General features: G+C 42.8%; 2 protein-coding genes and 2 long non-coding RNA genes across 8 annotated transcripts in view; 2 read left to right on the forward strand and 2 right to left on the reverse strand.

Moving 5' to 3' along the window:
• The window catches only part of ptprb (protein tyrosine phosphatase receptor type b), a 32,305-nt gene extending 24,228 nt beyond the window's left edge, over positions 1-8,077 (forward strand). Inside the window, exons 26-41 of the mRNA XM_037121662.1 lie at positions 348-497; positions 588-727; positions 827-963; positions 1,134-1,240; positions 1,328-1,433; positions 1,781-1,861; positions 2,623-2,640; positions 2,734-2,815; positions 2,971-3,061; positions 4,854-4,930; positions 5,015-5,149; positions 5,762-5,884; positions 5,970-6,133; positions 6,241-6,376; positions 6,597-6,717; positions 6,868-8,077. Coding sequence (XP_036977557.1) covers positions 348-497; positions 588-727; positions 827-963; positions 1,134-1,240; positions 1,328-1,433; positions 1,781-1,861; positions 2,623-2,640; positions 2,734-2,815; positions 2,971-3,061; positions 4,854-4,930; positions 5,015-5,149; positions 5,762-5,884; positions 5,970-6,133; positions 6,241-6,376; positions 6,597-6,717; positions 6,868-6,890 — 1,691 coding nt within the window. The 3' untranslated portion in view covers positions 6,891-8,077. The remainder of the gene's footprint in view (positions 1-347; positions 498-587; positions 728-826; positions 964-1,133; positions 1,241-1,327; positions 1,434-1,780; positions 1,862-2,622; positions 2,641-2,733; positions 2,816-2,970; positions 3,062-4,853; positions 4,931-5,014; positions 5,150-5,761; positions 5,885-5,969; positions 6,134-6,240; positions 6,377-6,596; positions 6,718-6,867) is intronic.
• Positions 1-12,030, reverse strand: LOC119032552. 3 transcript variants are annotated; one of them, XR_005078924.1, is made up of 5 exons: positions 11,718-12,030; positions 1,294-1,409; positions 842-957; positions 572-740; positions 1-491 (listed from the first exon to the last, which is right to left on the reverse strand). It is a non-coding gene; the product is annotated as an uncharacterized LOC119032552 (long non-coding RNA). The 3 variants fall into 3 exon arrangements; XR_005078925.1 differs by having other exon boundaries at positions 572-757; positions 11,718-11,857; XR_005078926.1 differs by lacking the exon at positions 842-957 and having other exon boundaries at positions 11,718-12,028.
• LOC119032557 overlaps positions 11,993-18,672 on the forward strand; it is a 10,114-nt gene continuing 3,434 nt past the window's right edge. Inside the window, exon 1 of one of the 2 annotated variants that reach the window (XR_005078941.1) lies at positions 11,993-12,115. This is a non-coding gene — a long non-coding RNA (uncharacterized LOC119032557). Of the gene's footprint in view, positions 12,116-17,777; positions 18,454-18,672 lie in introns of those variants that run through there. The other variant, XR_005078940.1, reaches the window with a different exon arrangement.
• LOC119032528 (calcium-activated potassium channel subunit beta-4-like) overlaps positions 13,020-18,672 on the reverse strand; it is a 22,054-nt gene continuing 16,401 nt past the window's right edge. For both annotated transcript variants that reach the window (XM_037121845.1, XM_037121844.1), the window contains exon 5: positions 13,020-17,756. In XM_037121845.1, the coding sequence (XP_036977740.1) occupies positions 17,435-17,756 (322 nt within the window). In that variant the 3' untranslated portion in view covers positions 13,020-17,434. The remainder of the gene's footprint in view (positions 17,757-18,672) is intronic.

Below are 18,672 nucleotides of genomic sequence, written 5' to 3' on the forward strand. Positions count from 1 at the left end.
ATGTGTTTTTTTTTCTTTATTAAACAGATTTTGTCTTCCATACTTGATATTAAATATCCAGAACAACAAACTGCTTTATGTCAAACCAGGAGTTACTAAGACTGAACAACTCTTGACTTTTAAAATAATTTTCATCATTAGATTTTATGTTATTTTACTCTTTCTAAGACATGAAGCAAAAATTTTGATTCTCATAATTTAAGAAAATAAAAACACACATTTGTGGCGTCAGAAGTTAAACGAGCTTCCAAACTTCTTACAAGAGAAAAGACAAACAGATGAAATAAAAACTGTTGAATGACGTTTAGTTGATGTTTAATCTGTTTGATGAACTCGTTTCCCGTCAGGTCCTCCGGTGCCGCCGCCCAGCGTACGTGTCAGTGAGAGGTCATCGAAGGTCACGCCGTCCTCCATCTTGTTCCGCTTCAACTGCTCCTGGTTCAGCGACGCCAACGGAGCCATCAGATATTTCACCGTGGTCGTCGCTGAGTCTGACGGTACGAACAGATGCAGGTTCAGATATTTGTTCAGGTTTCACACGTAATTATTGACATTATGAACAAGATGGAACCTCGTTTTGCCAACAGCCAATGAGGTGCTGCAGCCGGAGCAGCGCCACCCTCTGCCCTCCTACCGCGACTACATCAACAACTCGTCCATCAGAGCGTATCAGACCGCCTACTTCGCCAGCCGCTGTCCACAGGACGCCGACACCTCTGCCGGACAGGTAACAACAGCGTCTATATAAAGAAACAATCTATAAAAACGACCTTTTCTAGTTTGTGTCCATCACAATAATGATGAATATCGATCAATAACTGATCAGGTGGTGGAGGTGAACCTGGGGGCAGGAGGGGATAGGCTGGGCGGTACCTGCGATCGGTACCATGACGACGACCTCTACCTGAGTGACAGCTACGGAGGCTTCTGTGACGGGCCGCTGAAGGCCAAGACCTCCTACAGGTAACACACACACACACACACACACACACTGATGGAATCTAACCAAGTTCATTACTCGAGTACTTTAGTTACCTTTGCAGGTAACATGCTGCCTCAGCTCTAAAGTAATGTTTAACACGATATCTTCACTTGTGTGTGTGTGTGTGTGTGTGTTACCTGTACCTGTTCAGGCTGAGTGTTCGAGCTTTCACCAGACTGTTTGATGAAAACCATCGAGAGTTTCCTCAGCCGCTCTTCACAGACACGTACCTGTCCTCTCCACTCAGGACGCACACAGGTGAGTCTCTCCTCCACTCCTATTGACTCTGTCTGTCTCATGCTGCGTCTCACCTGACTGTCCTCTCTGCGTGTTGTTGCGTCTCAGAGCCTCTCGGAGGCGTCGTGGAGGGTTTGAGTGCCGGGATGTTCCTGATCGGGATGATGGTGGCCGTCGTCTCTCTGCTGGTCTACAGACAGAGGTTACGCAAAGTGTGAGTGCTCACAAACACACTGACGATCACACTTTACACACTCGTCCACGTGATGCTGCACCTCATCCTACAAACAGGGTTTACAGGAACATCTGACATTTAGCTTCAACTAACAGTTATTCTTATCAAACGTTTATTAATCATCACATGTTCTTATAAATATCAGAAGGTAATGTTACACTTTAGATGGCTGGTTTTGAAATCTGAAATGTATATCAGCTGCAGGAAAACTAAAACAAACAAGGACAAACTCATTTCTACCAACAGCAAAAACCAGCTGGTTTGGTGTGTTTTCTAATGTGTGTGTGTGTGTGTGTGTGTGTGTGTGTGTGTGTGTGTGTGTGCAGGGCTGTGCAGGAGAACCCGGTGGTGAGGATGAGTATGTGGAAAGAAGTCCCAGCTTCAGGATTATATATGGGTGTCAGGAGGTAAGTGTGTGTGTGTGTGTGTGTGTGTGTGTGTGTGTGAGAGGGATTAGTTTCCAATACCTCCTACGTCCAATATGTGAGTGTGTGAAGTATTAGTTTCCAATAAACTCTCTCGCTCAGATTACCTCATCACTCACCCACCACGTCCACAGCATCTGTTAATTACTGTGTGTGTGTGTGTGTGTGTGTGTGTGTGTGTGTGTGTGTGTGGGCATTTTAGCTTCTGTAACATACAAACTACACATTTAGCTGTTTATTTTAGTTTGGATTTCTATTTTGCTAATTAGCTCACATTTAATGATGCATATTTAAACATGAAATATCAGAAAACTTGTGATTCAAAGAATCATCGTCTCCACGTTTCTATCAGACGCAGACGGATTAACTCTCACACAACAGCAGTAACTGTATTTCTCCTCCACTACATTTATTGATGAATTTAAAGCAGCAGCAGATGGAGCAACTCCAGTGAAATATTTAGTTAAACCTGTAAGTTTTACTTTATTTCATCACTGGTTCAAAAGAATAATTTTCACTTTTACTGCAAATATTAAACGATCCCATATATCAGTTTTCAGCCTCCTTGATCTCTAATAATCGTTACTGTTATCGGCCTTGAGAACAAACATTTGTCGACGGTTTATACAAATTAGTGCATTTATAACTAGATGATGCCTCAGATGCACATTTACACCTGAAACAACCTGTCGTTCGTATCACAGCTTCAGTATGAACTAAACGTCTCTCTGTTTCTGTTGCAGCAACCGTCGGGTCACCAGGTGAGAATCTCTTCGTTCACTGTGACGGACCACAGAACCTTTAGAACGCAGCTCGGTTCTGTTAACGTGTTTGTTCTCTGTCTCCACGTTCAGTCCCATCAAATCCTGCCACTTCGAGTCGCACCTGACCAAACTGCAGGCCGACTCCAACTACCTGCTGTCTGAGGAGTTCGAGGTAAAACAGGTTTAATGTTCTGACCCGACAGCTGGTGTCAGATTACATCATCAGATTTATCATCTTTGTTCTGGCATCAGATCACTGAACAAACACACGTTGGTCACCGTGGTGTCGTTCTTTCAGACACTGAGAGTAACTTTTTTCTCCTCCAGGATCTGAAGGATGTCGGCCGAAACCAGACGATGGACGTCGCCCGCCTGCCGGAGAACCGAGGAAAGAACCGCTACAACAACATCCTGCCATGTGAGAACGTCTGCGTGTTGAATTATAAACTCTTCTGTCGTTCTGCTGCGGCAACAGATGAAAATAAAAACACACAAAGTAAACCGTTTTATATTTAACTCGATACGCCTCCCACCATCGAGTCCCTCGGTGAGGGAGAAAAAAAACAAAAAAACAATCAATGTGAAAATCATTATCCTGATGACATCGTTAAGAGCTTTAATTAACGAGACAGCGCCTGTTCCCATGGCGACAGTGATGAACCAGTGGAACGGGTCGAGTTAATAAAAACATTAATAGCAGCAGAAGATGTTTGAGCTGCAGCAGACTTCACACAACACTCCTGTCACTTCGTTCATTTTCCTTTTCTATAACAATGAGGATGTTATTAATTCATTATTTAACCATTTAGAATTTAAAATACCAGAAAAGTTTGTGATCTAGCAGAAACAAAGATTAACCAGATGTTGAGTTTTGTTGAGTCCAGTTTCATGAACACAACTTGATCCTGATAATCATCCAGATATCACTGAAACATTAAACAATCACTTCAACTTCACATTTTGTCAGATCAAATTAAGACGTCACTCTCGTGACTTCATCAGGTGAAATAACGACTCTGTTCTCGCCAAATTAACCTCCGACTTTATTCACACGTTCTTTCCTTCAGCGGCTCTAATGCTCCTTCATAAGAGTCGAAGGTTTTTACAGAGCGAATGAGAATGATGACATCACTTCCTGGTTCACTCGTCTCTCTGTATACTGGAGCTTTAGACTTCAGACACACATGAATCATTTACATCACTGACGGGTGAAGAGTCGCTTTAATGTGATTTTCTCACCTGTAAACTGTTATATTCACAGACGTGCACTCGTCAGTATCAGTTTAAATAAAGTAATTAAGAGTCAGTCAAGTGTAACTGCAGCCACACACACACACACACACACATACACACACACACAATCATAGTAACTGAGTCATGATTGTTTCTCGCTCTAAAAGGTATTTAACATTTTAACAAATATTCTCACACAGTGATAAAAGCTGTTGGATGTGATGAAAGTTGTTTTAGAGAACGTGTTGGTCGTGAGCAACACTTCGTCTCATCGCTGTTTTAATTGGAGTTATTTTATGCGACACCTTCTGGAGGATGTTTCAGATTTATGTAGTTTTCTTTCTGTTGCAGTGCTCATTAAAGTAAACTCTTGATTAATGACAACACAAGCTAGTTGTAACGAACCTTTTATATTTAAGTCACTGCTTCTTTTAAACCGATGGATGTTAAAGTATAATGTAAACTGAAGCAGCTGGACACACTGTGATCCAAGTGTCCAGGAGCCTGGAGGAGACAAACGGATCTGAAGCGATGTTGTTCACACCGTCAGTGTGCGCCCACCTCACACAGGTTGCTTAGCAGCTGCAGTTTCACTTTAAAACTGTTTCCAGATCAGTTTGTGATCTCAAGGCTTCTGCAGACTGTGATCATAGCAGACGAGCTGCACGGACACGTTTTATTTAAAAATAAATAATGTGATTTAATACTTCTGTAGTTTGGGAAATAAATCAATAAATCATCATCACAGCAGGATTTCTTCTGAGAATATAATCAAACTGTTCAAATCTGTATTAGTGTCTGTCAGGAGAAGGTGGAGAACAAAAACAGAGCGAGTGCTGGAAATATGGATCGAATTGGAAAAAGGAAACTTTTGGCGCCAGTTTCACCTTTTCAATCAAGAAAAACTCGTCAATGAGCTTTAAAACATTAAAAGATGGTGAACAGACTCTTTAACCAGCAGACTGTTTGTTTTCTAGACGACTCCACCAGACTGAAGCTGTCGTACCTGGAGGACGACCCGTGCTCCGACTACATCAACGCCAGCTACATACCTGTACGTACACACACACACGCACGCACGCACACACACACTCGTACACACACTCACACCCCTCTCCTCTGTGTGTGTGTGCTGCAGGGCAACAACTTCCGCAGGGAGTACATCGCCACCCAGGGCCCGCTGCCCGGCACCAAGGACGATTTCTGGCGGATGGTGTGGGAGCACGGCGTCTACAACGTCGTCATGGTGACACAGTGCGTGGAGAAGGGACGGGTGAGTCACCGACGGTTTAATTTTGGGTCGTCTTTGATTATTTTGGTTCCGTTTAACGCTTAAATCACGAGGGAAACATCTGAACATCTACAGGCCTCGAGGATGAATCGTGGTGACGGACTGACGTGACATTCGATTAAACTGGACGATACCTGCGATCATCTGCAGTTGTTGCATCATGTAGAAACCTGAGTAGATAATCAAATGTTTCATACTTGAGGAGTTTAAACATCAGTAGAGCTCGTGGTGTCGTGATAATTAAAAGTGATTGTTTCGATCTTGCTTTGTCATAGAAGGTGGTAACGCTGCAGTCAAAGCTGCTCGCCACAAACCGGGTAAAAGAAAAAGAAAACAGCGTAACTAGCGCGCTAACACCGACGCAGTGTGTGGCTACAGACTGTGGAGATGACAGATTCACTCCCACATTCACACCACAAAGTTTTAGATTCCTTAAGAGTACAAAATCACTGAAGCATTATTTAAAAATCATGTTCTCGATACCTTCACACGACACACAGTGAATACAGGACGGAGCGTTCAGTAGATCTGAGAGTTAATTTAAAGACGTGAAACGTATGAAGAGTTTAAACCTGCGTGTGTGTTGTGCTGCAGGTGAAGTGTGATCAGTACTGGCCTGCAGACCGGGAGCCGCTGTACTACGGTGACCTGGTCATCCAGATGCTGTCGGAGTCCGTCCTGCCTGAGTGGACCATCAGAGAGTTCAAGATCACCTCGGTAAATGTTCCTCCACATCCTGCTGCTTCACCTGCTCATCTCTGATTTATCCTCATAATAATACCTGATCAATGAATCCTGACAGGAGAGCAACGTCAGTTACCCTCGGGTGCTGCGTCACTTCCACTACACTGTGTGGCCCGATCACGGAGTCCCAGAGAGCACCCAGTCCCTGATCCAGTTTGTCAGGACGGTCCGGGACTACATAGACCGATCGCCGAGCACCGGAGCCACCGTCGTGCACTGCAGGTGTGAAACGACCGGTCGATTAACTATTTCAATCTCTATCATTCTTTATCTACTGGACTATAACGATATAGTGCTTAACAGCTGATGTGTGTGTGTGTGTGTGTTAGTGCTGGTGTCGGCCGTACAGGGACGTTCATCGCCTTGGATCGGGTTCTGCAGCAGCTGGACTCTAAAGGAACCATCGACCTGTACGGCTGTGTGTTTGACCTCCGCCTGCACCGTCAACACATGGTCCAGACTGAGGTACACCACCTGTCTGCCACTGTGACCTCTGACCTCTGAGCCATGATGTACAACAACTTCATCAAGCTAGTAAACACTAGATCAAACCAGGCCAGAACCCCAGGAGGTTCTGGACTAAACCAGCTGAAAACATGGGATCTAACATTGTCAGAAGAAGAACAACGTGTGATGATACCATGATATATGTTAAACTGTGTGTGTGTGTGTGTGTGTGTTGCAGTGTCAGTATGCCTTCCTGCACCAGTGTGTGCGTGACGTCCTGAGAGCCAGGAAACATCGCAGCGAGCAGGAGAACCCGCTCTACCCCATCTACGAGAACTTTAACCCCGAGTACTGCCGCGGTGAGACCCACAACCGCTCTCAGCATTTATGCTAAGCTAGGCTAAGCTAAGCTAACCTTAACAACATGAGAATCAAATCTATCGTCTCATCTGACTCTCTTAAAGATACAAATACGTGACATGATGTTAATGAGCTTTTTGTCTCCTCAGACTTCATCTACACTGGACGCTAAACAGACGAGATCCGTCTGACCGAGAGGAGAAACTCGTCTACGTTAGCTCCGTCTCCAGATTAAATCTACGCAGAAATACAACTGACTGAGAGACAACAACAAAAACAAATCTCACTCAGTCAGTTCACGTCACGTCAGCATATCAGTGTTTTGAGTTTATGGAAGTCCAACGCCGACAATCCTACAGGAAGTGAACTGAAGGTTTCCCTCAAAGTTTAAAACGTCCCACAAAATTCGGAGTTGAAGAAAATGTTTGACGTCATGAGCATGATTTAAAGTCCCGTTAACGTGGTTTCTGTTGTGAAGGGAAACGCGGGTTGATCTCAGGTCGTTTGTGGTTTTAAAGGCGTGTTAGCTAACAGTGTTAGCATGTCAGCTATCTGACCACAGGGAGGAAAAGCCATTTATGTTTCTATCATTACTGTTCTCACTCTGCTCCATATAAGCTGTTTATTTAAAGACTTACACATATTGCTGTATGTAAATATTGATGTAATACTCTTGTTTTTATATGACAATGAATATTTACTGTATGTCAGTTATTTTTTAATCGTATGCCTCATTTATAAAACACTTGATTTAAGTAGCTGTGAGCTATGCTAACCTGCTGGATTCAGACTTTAATTTACATTTTATTGTTTATTTCTAATAAAACAAACACGAACACTCATGAACGTTCTCAACTTAAAACATAAATCATTATTTTAAAATGCATCATAAACAACTGGAGTTCAGTGACAATATTAGAGACATTTGTGGCATTTTTTAAAACGTCTTAACAAAATAAATCAGTTTCTGTTTGACTCAACTGCTGGAGGATTTTCAGGGTTTTTAAATGATTTCTGCTGATAAAAGACGCGTGTGGATCAATACTGAGGACATAATGATTATTGGTTATTAATCACTAAAAAGGAACGCAGGGCTGGAAAACTATTCAGTGATATTGATCTTCTTAAATTGGTTTTTAAAAGGTTTTTTTTTTCTTGATGCAATAAAAAGTCCAAGCTTGATTATCGTGTGTGATTTAACATGTCTGTCATATTGTGACATTTATTCATATCAGAAATATAATTTGTGGATATTTTATCGCCCCTCAGAGAATGTAAAGCACTTTTTTATAACATGCTGTCAGATCACTGTAAACTCATTAAGTGCCAATTAAAAATAACTGCCAACCTTTGTGTGCAGATCAATTATTCATCATTCCTCATGCAGTGAACACATCAAAACTGTCAACTCATCTTTTTTTCTTTTTATATCCTGTTGGACACGACCAGCGTTTATTTTGTTGATGAAAATCACAACAAAAAATATTCGCAAAACAATCTAAAAATAGATTTTCGTAACAGAAACTGATGAAATAATGTTTTGTTTTTGACGACGAGACTTCAGTGTTCAACTGTTGGAAACAAAAAATATTAATGAGTTTTTTTCCCCAAACCTTCTTGGAGTTGGAGGCAATTTTGGGTCAGAAAAGATCACAATAAAACATGAAATTTTAAAAAAGTGCACCTACCAAAATGTAAAAGGGATTAATTAAAATATCACATATTTCTACTAACTTCTGTTTTTGAAACAAAAGTGTTGGTTGGGGTGCATTTTAACTGGATATATTTTAGCCTATTAATAATAACTCAAAACTGACAAAAGTAAAACAGTTATGCTGACTTGTTGTGCATATTTATCTGAGTATTTTGCATTTTAAATTGTCTCTGTCTCTTAAGGTTGTGCACAGTGTGTTCAAATCTGCATGTCTTGAGTTTTGCCGATAAACTTCTTTAAAGTTTAAAAACTACGACTTCAGGAAACTTTTACGTCTTTAAAAACCCTCCTCACAGCTGAAATGTATAAAAGGGACGGACACATGCTGGACTCTGTACTGGACACACTGATCATCTAATGTGACTCTCAGTGAAAAACTGAAGCAATATAATATCTGATTCCTCCCGCCGTCAGTCCGACTGTTTCAGCCTCTCTGATGATTTCTGTCCCCACAGAGTTCACAGAAAACAGACGGCGAGACACAAACAGAAAAAGCTCGAGCTACTTTTATCCTTTCCTCTCCATCTGTGGAGCCAATTTACAAACTTCTGATTTCCATATTGATCTAGGGCACGCTGAGGCCCGAGCAGAACTGGGTAACCCAGATGCAGCAGCTATCAGGGGCTTAAGAGACGCGAGGAGTTCCTGTCAGAGAGGCCGAGCTGAGCCCCGATCCCTCAGGACCAAACCTCCAGCTCGTCCTGGCAGAGATTCATACAGAGGCAAAGTTAGAAATCATCCAACGTCCCGCCAGCTCCGAGTCGTCCTGACAGGAAGCCCAGAGACGAACAAACAAGTCCAGCCGGCGTCGACAGTCACGGAAAACATCTTCAGTAACCAGCTGCTCAGTTCAGGGACGCGTTACTAAATCCATCACCTCAACACAGAGGACAGATTTAAACTACTTTTCATGCCAGTTTCTACTTCTACTCCTCTACAAACATCTACATCTCAGAGGGAAAACTTTAATATTAACTTTACTACATTTATCTCAGGCTTTACTCAGATTACGAAACCTCGACTTCTTAAAATATCAAACAAAACTCAACAGGTTCACAGTGCAAAAGGCAAAAAACTGCAGAAAGAACCAGCGTCTCTGCTGAGTGCTGAGTTCAGTCAGAGCCGACCGGAAGCTGCCTGCTAGCTTACAGCTGAAATACAGTAAAGTAATCTACTTTACGGCTGTTTGAGGTGAATAAACAGTGAATGAAGAACACAAATTATCCTGAAAGTGATTCAGTCACAGACGAGGAAATGTTTGAGTCATCTTGTTCGTCAAAAACTGAACGATTAATGGATCATCTGCATCAGAACGATAATCAGTTCAACAGTTAAAAACTGAACGTCGACCTGAAGCTGAACTCGTCATAACGACTCTGTGTTTTAACAGCCGACTGTTCGTCTGTTTGGGTTTTAATGGTCCTGCAGAATATCTCAGCACCGACCTTTCAGAGCCTCCAGAATCACAGAGGCTGACATTTTACATTTCTTCATTTATTACTTCACCTTAAAACAGCAGACATTAAAAATACCATTAAGACCAAAAGTCCAGAGGAAGAAGAAAATCATTTTAACTTCCTGAATATCTGAGAGAATGTTCTTAATAATAACAACTGCCTGAACGCTCGACACAAACTGGAAACAGTTCAGACAAACAGTCGCTCCACAGTGCAGCAATTTGGACGTATTGATTGTCAATAAAAACCTCTGGTGTTAATAAAGAGCTGCAGTTCTGCTGCAGCCCGACAGCTTTAAACTGTTGTATTGATTAAAAACAGAAGAAGAATCACAGACGCTCGTTTAGTTTCACACTGACAACAAGAGTTTCAGCAGCTTCTGATGCTACTCAACGCTAACATGCTGACCACGGTCACCCTCTAAATGTAGCATGTAGCATGCTAACATCCGCTGATGAGCAGTAAACAGTGAACCTGGATGTCAGACCGTCAGCTTCATCATCGTTTATTAAATTATCAATCAATCGTCTGTCTTAAAAAAGTCTCTGTCATTATTAGAACATCTCATCTGAATCTGACTTTGAAAACAAAGAAATGTGGACGTGTTTTAAAGCGTCTGAGCAGAAAGTGAACCTGTTTTATGTTGAGAGTAAATATGTTGTTGATTTATCTCCTGTGAGCTCTCGGAGGCTCTGAGCTTCAGGTTGAGACCTGCTGCTGAACACAGAACATGTTCTGGACAGTTTGAGGTCAGTTCAGGTCTCAGTTACTCTGAAGTCGGCGCTGAAGGAAAGGAGCTGATCTCCATCAGGTCCTGGTGCTGCTGATGGAGGTGTTGTGTATATTTAATAGGATGAGGAGGCGGCTGTCAGTACAGAGGAGGTGTTAACTGGCCACAGAGGACCACGAGCCAGCAGGTTTATAAAACAGCTGCTCTCACTGATGCTGTTCGTTAAAATGAGAAGCAATTAAAACTGAGAGAGAGAAGAAACGCTGATGTGAACTAATCTGTTGTTTCAGCAGAGCAGACAGAGAAGTCATCAAGAAATAAAACTAAATACATGATGTAATCTAGCTGATTTCTGTGAATCTGAACTGAGATCTGCTGTTATTTACACTCTCACACCTTCCTCCTGTCTGCTGCCTGTCAGATCAGGATGTTTCCCTCCCATCAGTATCATCAGGACCGACAGCTGAAGCAGAATATTACACAAAGTGTTTTAGATCAGTTCATTCTCCACCAGCTGAAACATCACGCGTAAATAATAACAACGAAACTGGAGAAACTGGAGATTATTTTCTGCGATAAAACAAAATCTAATTAAAGTCCACATCAGATTTTTAAGGAGGGAACCAGCGCGATGCTAACGTCACCTAGCTACAAGCGATGACGTATTATTACACGTCATGGACAGTTTCTTCGGAGTCCTGGGTTCGAATCCCACCGCAGCCACTGAGCAACCAGGCATGTTCAGTTTCACACAAACAGGTGAATTCAACAAAACAACAAACATGAAACAAACAGCGGGACATTCTACGGATCCTCGGAGGGGACACACTTCTGAAAACATACCTGATACACTGTGTTCAGTTATTTGTTAATTTATATTTTTATCAACCAAAATCTTCAAATGTAACACGTGACCTAATGTAGTGGAGTTATACAGTAATACAGACGTACAGAGAAGCACACCGCTGCTAACAGTCAACATTTAAGCTAACCGCCAGGAAAGTCTCCGGCAAAGCATCAAAAAAACAAATATAACACGATGTTTCTGCCACAGACCTGCTCAGACAGACAGAAGGAAGGTTTTTATAAGTTACTCACCGTCTTTCTTGTCTTCACGTTGATAATATCTGTCAGTAATTAACCTCCGCAGTTGTTGCTAACGTCCGTCTCCATTAGCATGAGCAGCATCCCGCTAGCTAGCATTCAGACAGCAGGAACACTAGCTAGCTAAATAAAACGGTTTTTATTAAAGACGTCTTGATGTTGTTCAGCGTTAAACGGATCCCTGCAGCTTCACAGTGAACCGACTGGTGACAATCACACAAAATGACGTCAACATCACCTGGTTTCCTCCGGCACAGCTCGACAGGTGGCAGGCTTTACGTTACACCTGCAGTACCGCGTCTGACCACACACACAAACCCGTTTACCACACCTGACAATCCAGGGGGCGCTGTTTCCCCACTGAGGTGAGACTCGACAGGAAAAACAAACAGGTCAGATGTTTTTTTTAGTATTTCATAAATTTATTTGTTTTATTACAGTTTTAAGGATTGAGGTGAATATTTGTGAAGTCCCAAAAATCAGACAGAAATATTGTGGACATGATTGTGGATTTATACATTTATATTATGTCTTAAAGTTATCAAATTTAATTTGTAATTTATTTATTTATTTATAGTTTGTATAAATATTTTTGCTTTTCTCTGATTTTAGATTTTCAATAACTTTACTGTCTCTTGTGCTTTTCATACTTAAGAACATTTAAAATCAGATAATTTCACACTTTTACTCAAGTTGTATTTGAACAGGTGACTTTCACAAATTAACAACAAATCTTTACTTTAACTCTCAAGTCTGACTTCTGCATACTTTTTAAATTCATTTCTTTAAAATAAATCAAATGAAAAAACTTCAGTCTGGATTTTCCTTAAATTGTTAACACCTTTGGATAATTTCATAGTAAAATATTGAAATTAACTTGTACTTCTCAACTTCTGCATATGTTTAACATTAAATTGACAAATTAAATGTTTGTGTTGTTTTGATGCAACATGTGACAGAGTGTGTGAGTGTCGAGAGAAGTGCTCTGATATCAACTCTGCCCAAGGTGAGAGAGGCTGAGTGTGTGAGAGCCTCTGAATATTCATTGATTACAAAGAACAAGTGGTCTGACTCAGCCAATACGTGTGTGTGTGTGTGTGTGTGTGTGTGTGTGTGTGTGTGTGTGTGTGTGTGTGTGTGTGTGTTGATGGGATCTGTGAATGAAGGAATGGAGAAGAGGGCAGACGGATGAACAGAAGGACACACACCGTAACATCCTCGTACCACATCATGTTTCCTCTGTTTAAATAAATCAAAGTGGACTGATGAGCAGAAAAAGCGGCAGCGTGACTCAACTTGAAGAACAAAGTGTGTTTTTATTTAAAGATCTCTATCAGGCACTATAGTTATCATCGTTATCTTTAAAACACGGGCGAAGCGGCTACCTGGGTCACACAGAACACAGCTGAGGTCCAGAGAGGATGGAGGACGACACAGTTCAGAGCCGTGACACCAAATCATACAACAGGAGCGTCCTGCTCGTCAGAACAACAACAGGAAGAATGATCGTACATTTAAAGAACAGAAACATTTCCCCCCACGGGAGCCGTCACATACTGAACTTCACAATATGGATTCACTGTGAGATGAATCAGAAAGTCAATCAAACTCTCAGTAAAGAAGAGAATCAAACACTTTCAGTTCCTGTAGTGAAGAAGCGAAACACAGCGTTAAGTTGCTACTGCAGTTCACGACTCGGCGTCGAGAGAGAAAACATGATTCACCTCCAGCAGAGAAACACACAGATGCTACGCTGCAGCTACATTTTCTTTGGAGGATACAGATGATTCAGAAAGAAGACGACAGGATGGATTTTACTCCGTTTACACACCGAAACCTCGTTTACATGAAAATATCAGTGAACAGAAACAAAAGTGATTCATAAAAGTTTGTCTTTGTTTTATTTCTTGTTTTTCTTTTTGTGTCACTGATTCACCAAAGTTGCTGTTTCAGAAAAGGAAGCTTCAATAAAAACAGGTTCTTAAATCTAATCACAACAAAACAGAAAGAAAGAAAGAAAGAAAGAAAGAAAGAAAGAAAGAAAGAAAGAAAGAAAGAAAGAAAGAAAGAAAGACGACAGAAATATAGGGAATTAAATGTTATGGGGTAGAAGTAAATACGGGAAAAAGAAAAGAAAAATATATAAAGAGGAAGTAAAAATAGAAGAAAGATGAACGACTTGTGATGGAAACAAGAACGAAATAAAGAAATATGGGGGAAGAAATTATTGTGGAGGGAGGACATAAAGTAAGAATAACACAAAACAAAAAGAAGAAAGAAATAAGAAAAAAGAAAGAAAGAAAGAAAAGGTAATATTGGAAGAAAAGTGAGTATTTTTGTCTGGAAGAAAACAACAAAGCTACATCGTGGAGCTACATCATCACTTCCTGCTCCCGTCTCTCTGCACTGATGGATTCAACTCATCGTTCCCGCGTCCTGCGCTTTCCTGATGCCCTTGAACGTCACATCATGCTGTAAAATTTGACTGTGGATGCAAAAACTTCACCAGCTGACTGAGCTGTTCAACCTCGGCTCAAACAAGGTCAGAGGAGAGTTCAGAGAAGATCAGCAAAAAAGGATTTTCTACAAACTTTGTATTTTTTAATGAGCAGAAACTTCAGGAGGCTGGAAAGTTGAAGGTTTCTGTGAGTTGAGCTCAGTGAGTGAAGCAGCGACGCTGTTTGAGAACAACGCGACGAGAAAACCATGTTTCTGCACGTGTTGCCTGTCAGGAGGAACAAATAAATAAAGATTTACATTCGTAGTTTGTTTTCAGTGACTGAACTTCTGGTTCTCCTGCTCAACACGTCGGACTCAGACGAGCATCAGCGACATGTTACCGACGTATGTGAACACGCAGACGAGCCGCCAGCTGAACCTGAACAGGAGAACAAGCATTTACAACAACAGTCCGTCAGATCGGCTGTTCTCATTGGCTTCGCCTCGTGGCTGTTGCTAAGCAACCTGTAGGTAATTTTTAGACTGTTGGATGAAGGCCGAAGGAATTTTGGAGACAACTGATGAAGATCATAAATTCTCTCGTGTTGATGATAGCGGATCTATTTTGGACCGATGCGTGGTGGAAACAGTGATTCTCGTCTCAAATTCACTCTTTGAAAAGTCGCGTTTCGATTCGGCACCAACTGCTGACGACGAGTTTAATTCCTGAGTTTCCTCCGTCACCTCAGAGGTGAAACAGCCACAAACCACCTGGTTTTTACTAAAGCCCCGTTTACACTCGTCACCTCAGGTGTGTCGTATCCAGTCACACTCCTGTCATCAGATCTTTACAGTCCGATCACGTCTGATTAGAATCTGTGGATCAGGTCTGAGTTCCTTCTACACTTCAGCTGTCACAGGAACAGTTCAGCATCAGCTCACATCCTCCCAAACACAAGAATGGATAATATTCATGAACTACAAGCGAGGTCAAAGTTTAACTGAAGCCTTCTGCAGTCGTGACTCCTGTGAAATGTTACGATCCAGTTTTATCTGGTCTGGGATCTGTGAGTGTCTGTACGATCCTCTCGCTCTCCTCTGATTAAAAGCTGCTGTATGTTTGTCAGATGGTGACGGTGACGCTGCTCTACACAGTATACAGGCTACAATACTGTATTCAATCGATTACTGAGTGATCATAGAAATACAAGAATACAGGAAGCAGTGTGTCCGTGTCACTCTGATCAGGAAGGTGCTGCTGCTCTATAGAGTATATCGGCTACAGTATAGTGTAGAGTTGAGTATTTATAGTCTTTAGTTTAGAGAATATTATCGATATAAGAATGACGAGAGGGAAAAAGGCACAATTACAAATCTGTCTGCTGCTGCAGCTCCACAGAGCCGGACAGGAAGGAAACTAATCACAGAGATGCATTTAGGTAATTTTGCTGAAAAGTGGGATGGGATTCTCAGACTGCCTGCTGCACTCACCCACCCGGATCATGTGGTGGTTAAACTGATCAGGGATCAGATTGATCCGAAGTGGCTCATTTCAGCGAGGAGACCGACTGCGGACGCATCAGACCATCAGACGAGCACGCTGCTAATTGTTACGCTGATGGAGGAGAAGACGGATGCAGTTAAATTGGATTTCCATCTCTTGAAAGCTTCTTGGATGCATTTAAACTTCGCTCCTCTGAGATCAGATCATCGTCCGAGCCAAGACACGCGGAGTGACTCAGTGTAAATGGGGTCAAAAAGCATCCTAGTTTAGTCACATGGTCTAGATTTGTGTCCTCATTTCAGCCTGAGGCGACGTGTGAAAGGCCTCTGGGCAGCAGCCATGTGTTGTTTCTACGTCCTCGTCCCCGCAGCGACAACACGCCCGTCTGATGTTCACTGATCCAGTCGACTGTCGTTGTTTCGAGTCGTTGCTTGTTGGTTTGCATTACGGCGGGAAGACGCTGGACGCATTAAGACCGATTTTATCTTAAAACTTAAAAAACAAAGAAGCATGAAACGGCTCCACGCAGCTCGTCTGCTGTGATCCAAGTCTGCAGAAGCCCAGAGGCTGATTTAAAAGATGTTATGAATCAGAAGGCTACTGGTCTGAGATCAGTTAGTGATGTGTTCTCTGCTGCAGACTGTGATCACAGCAGACGAGCTGATGGAAACATCTGATGTTTAAATCAAGTCTCAGCTGCTTCAGAACGCTGCAGCTCCGTCTTACTGTGACGCTCCAGAACTGTTCTGTTCCACGACCCAGGAGATGATGAGTGGATTTGTCCTTTAAGAGCTGCGTCTGAATGATGCAGTGATGTTCTTGGTTACTTCTCAGCTCCGCCTGCAGTAAGCTGCTCTTTGCTGCAGCTGGTGTTCCTGATGACGTCACTGCGGTTCCGGTCCGGTCCGGTCCGGTCCGGGTGTTCTCAGGCTGACCGGCGGTTTGTTCACCTCTCTGCAAACAGCTCGGTGGTTCAAAGAGCTCTCACATCATTAACCAGGAGGAGCAGCAGGAGCCGCTGATGGGCCGTCTGATGAGTCCACAGTGGAAACATGAATAAATGATAAAGTCAGTTCAATTATTTAAATTTACCTCAAAGGAAATCGACTTTAAAACTGTTTGTACTGTTATTTTTTTTGCCTCTTCTCTCAAATTTTCCTTGCAGCAGTTTTCACGTTATTTTTGCAGGCAGACCTGAGAAGCAACAACGAGCACTGAGTCGTGTTTACTTTCACTACAGAGATGCAAAGACGAGACAAGACGAGAGTTTTGGAGGATAAGAAAAAACGTATGCGCAGTTTTGGATGTTAACAAGTGAGAAATTGAACTTTGTGGGATAAAGAAGCGTGTCTGATTCTTCGGTGTCTGTCTGGAGTTGAGTCACCGCAGCTGATCTGCAGAGACGATGAAGGACTTTGGCTCTATTATCAACAGTTCTGGCTACTGGGACTCGCAGGAGAACTACATTAAAGAGGAGCTACAGAAAGAAGCAGCTGAGTTTCATGAGTTCACTCTTCATGACACAAAACTCATCGTATCGTCTCACAGCACTGATGTCACCAGAGAAACTCTCCGTAACGACTCAAAGACGAAACGCAGCGTCCAGAGTCGCCGCTGATCCAGTTTGTTGGGTTTAATCAGAGGAAACAGCTCAGATTTCCCCTCATCCTGGTTTCCTGATCGTCCAATCACCAGACAGCTGAGGTCTGCCGGCGCCGTCCTCAGACAGCTCGTTAGCTTCCTGATTGTGAGAAAACAGCTTCCTGCTTTAATGTTCTCGATCGCGGCGTCGCACCGGCACCGCGAACAGCGGCAGGGTCCGTGTCGGCGACGACAGCTCGGGGTCAGAGTTCGTCGAGAGAGGGTCTTCGGCCTTGTTGCAGCGGCGATCTGAGGCGGTGGAAAGGTCGTGGCACACCTCGTAGGAGCACTTCCTCTTCTGGAGCGCCTCGGCTCGAACCGCCAGGGAGCGAGCGCAAACCGTCAGCAGCACGATGAGCGTTCCCAGGAGCAGCGACACCATCGGCCACAGGACGCAGTGCAGCAGCACTTTGGTGTCGTGGGAGTGATGCCACAACACGTCGTCCGGCCTGGAACAGGAAGAAGGAGAAGTGAATTTACAGCTTATTTCATTCTTTATTATCTAAAGTCACTTCTGCTTCTAATTTATTATCAGTGAAACACTTCTTGCTGATTTTTCACAATAAAAGACTACAATCACAGGAAGGGTTCATCACATGTATCCTTCCCCTCAGCATCCTCCAGCCCAGCTGATCAGAGCACGTGGAGCAGGTTTCTTTTAGGGGACTTCAAGGTTTTTGTGAAAATGGTGCAGTCCTTGGAGGGACGGGATTAAATCCTCGTAAGAAACTTTTAAACTTTGCAGCACGAGTCTCGAGGCCTTTTCCTGCAGTCTAAGATGATACAAAGAGAACTGATGAGACACTTCTTGCGTTCCTGTAACAGATTGTGGTGCTCGTACTTCAGCTGAGACAGACGGCTTCATTACTGTTGTTGTCTTGTGTCAGTTGTAAAGTTACTACAGCACCAGAGAAGCTAACACAACTCTAATAACTCTGCTCTGGAACCAGCCCGTCCAGCAGGAGCCTGACTGTGTTCCCCTCGCCTTAACAAACCTCTGAGTGCTCCAGTTCTTCCTCTCTAAAACACAAAGAACAGCTTATCTGAAGCACCGACCAGCTCCCGGCGGACGCTCATTTACGAGGCAGAGTTTCCTCTCTGATCCTTCTGGTGCAGCGATAAAAATAAAACCAGCCAAGGTCACAGGTAAGCATCGTCTGTGAGTAATAGGAGGATTAAGCTGACACGCTAAAGGAGATCTTTGGGTTTTTCTGCAGCTCATCAATTTTTAGTTGCAGCATAAAAAGTATCCGAGCCGCTAACAAGAAGACGTAACCTGAATAAAAACTTCCAGAGGAAACGAGGCAGGAGTTTGTGCTTTAATCATCATAATTTCCTCGTTTGTATTTAATGTCAGCATTTGTT

This window comes from Acanthopagrus latus, chromosome 14 (genome assembly GCF_904848185.1).
Source record: "Acanthopagrus latus isolate v.2019 chromosome 14, fAcaLat1.1, whole genome shotgun sequence".
NCBI classification, from domain to species: domain Eukaryota; kingdom Metazoa; phylum Chordata; class Actinopteri; order Spariformes; family Sparidae; genus Acanthopagrus; species Acanthopagrus latus.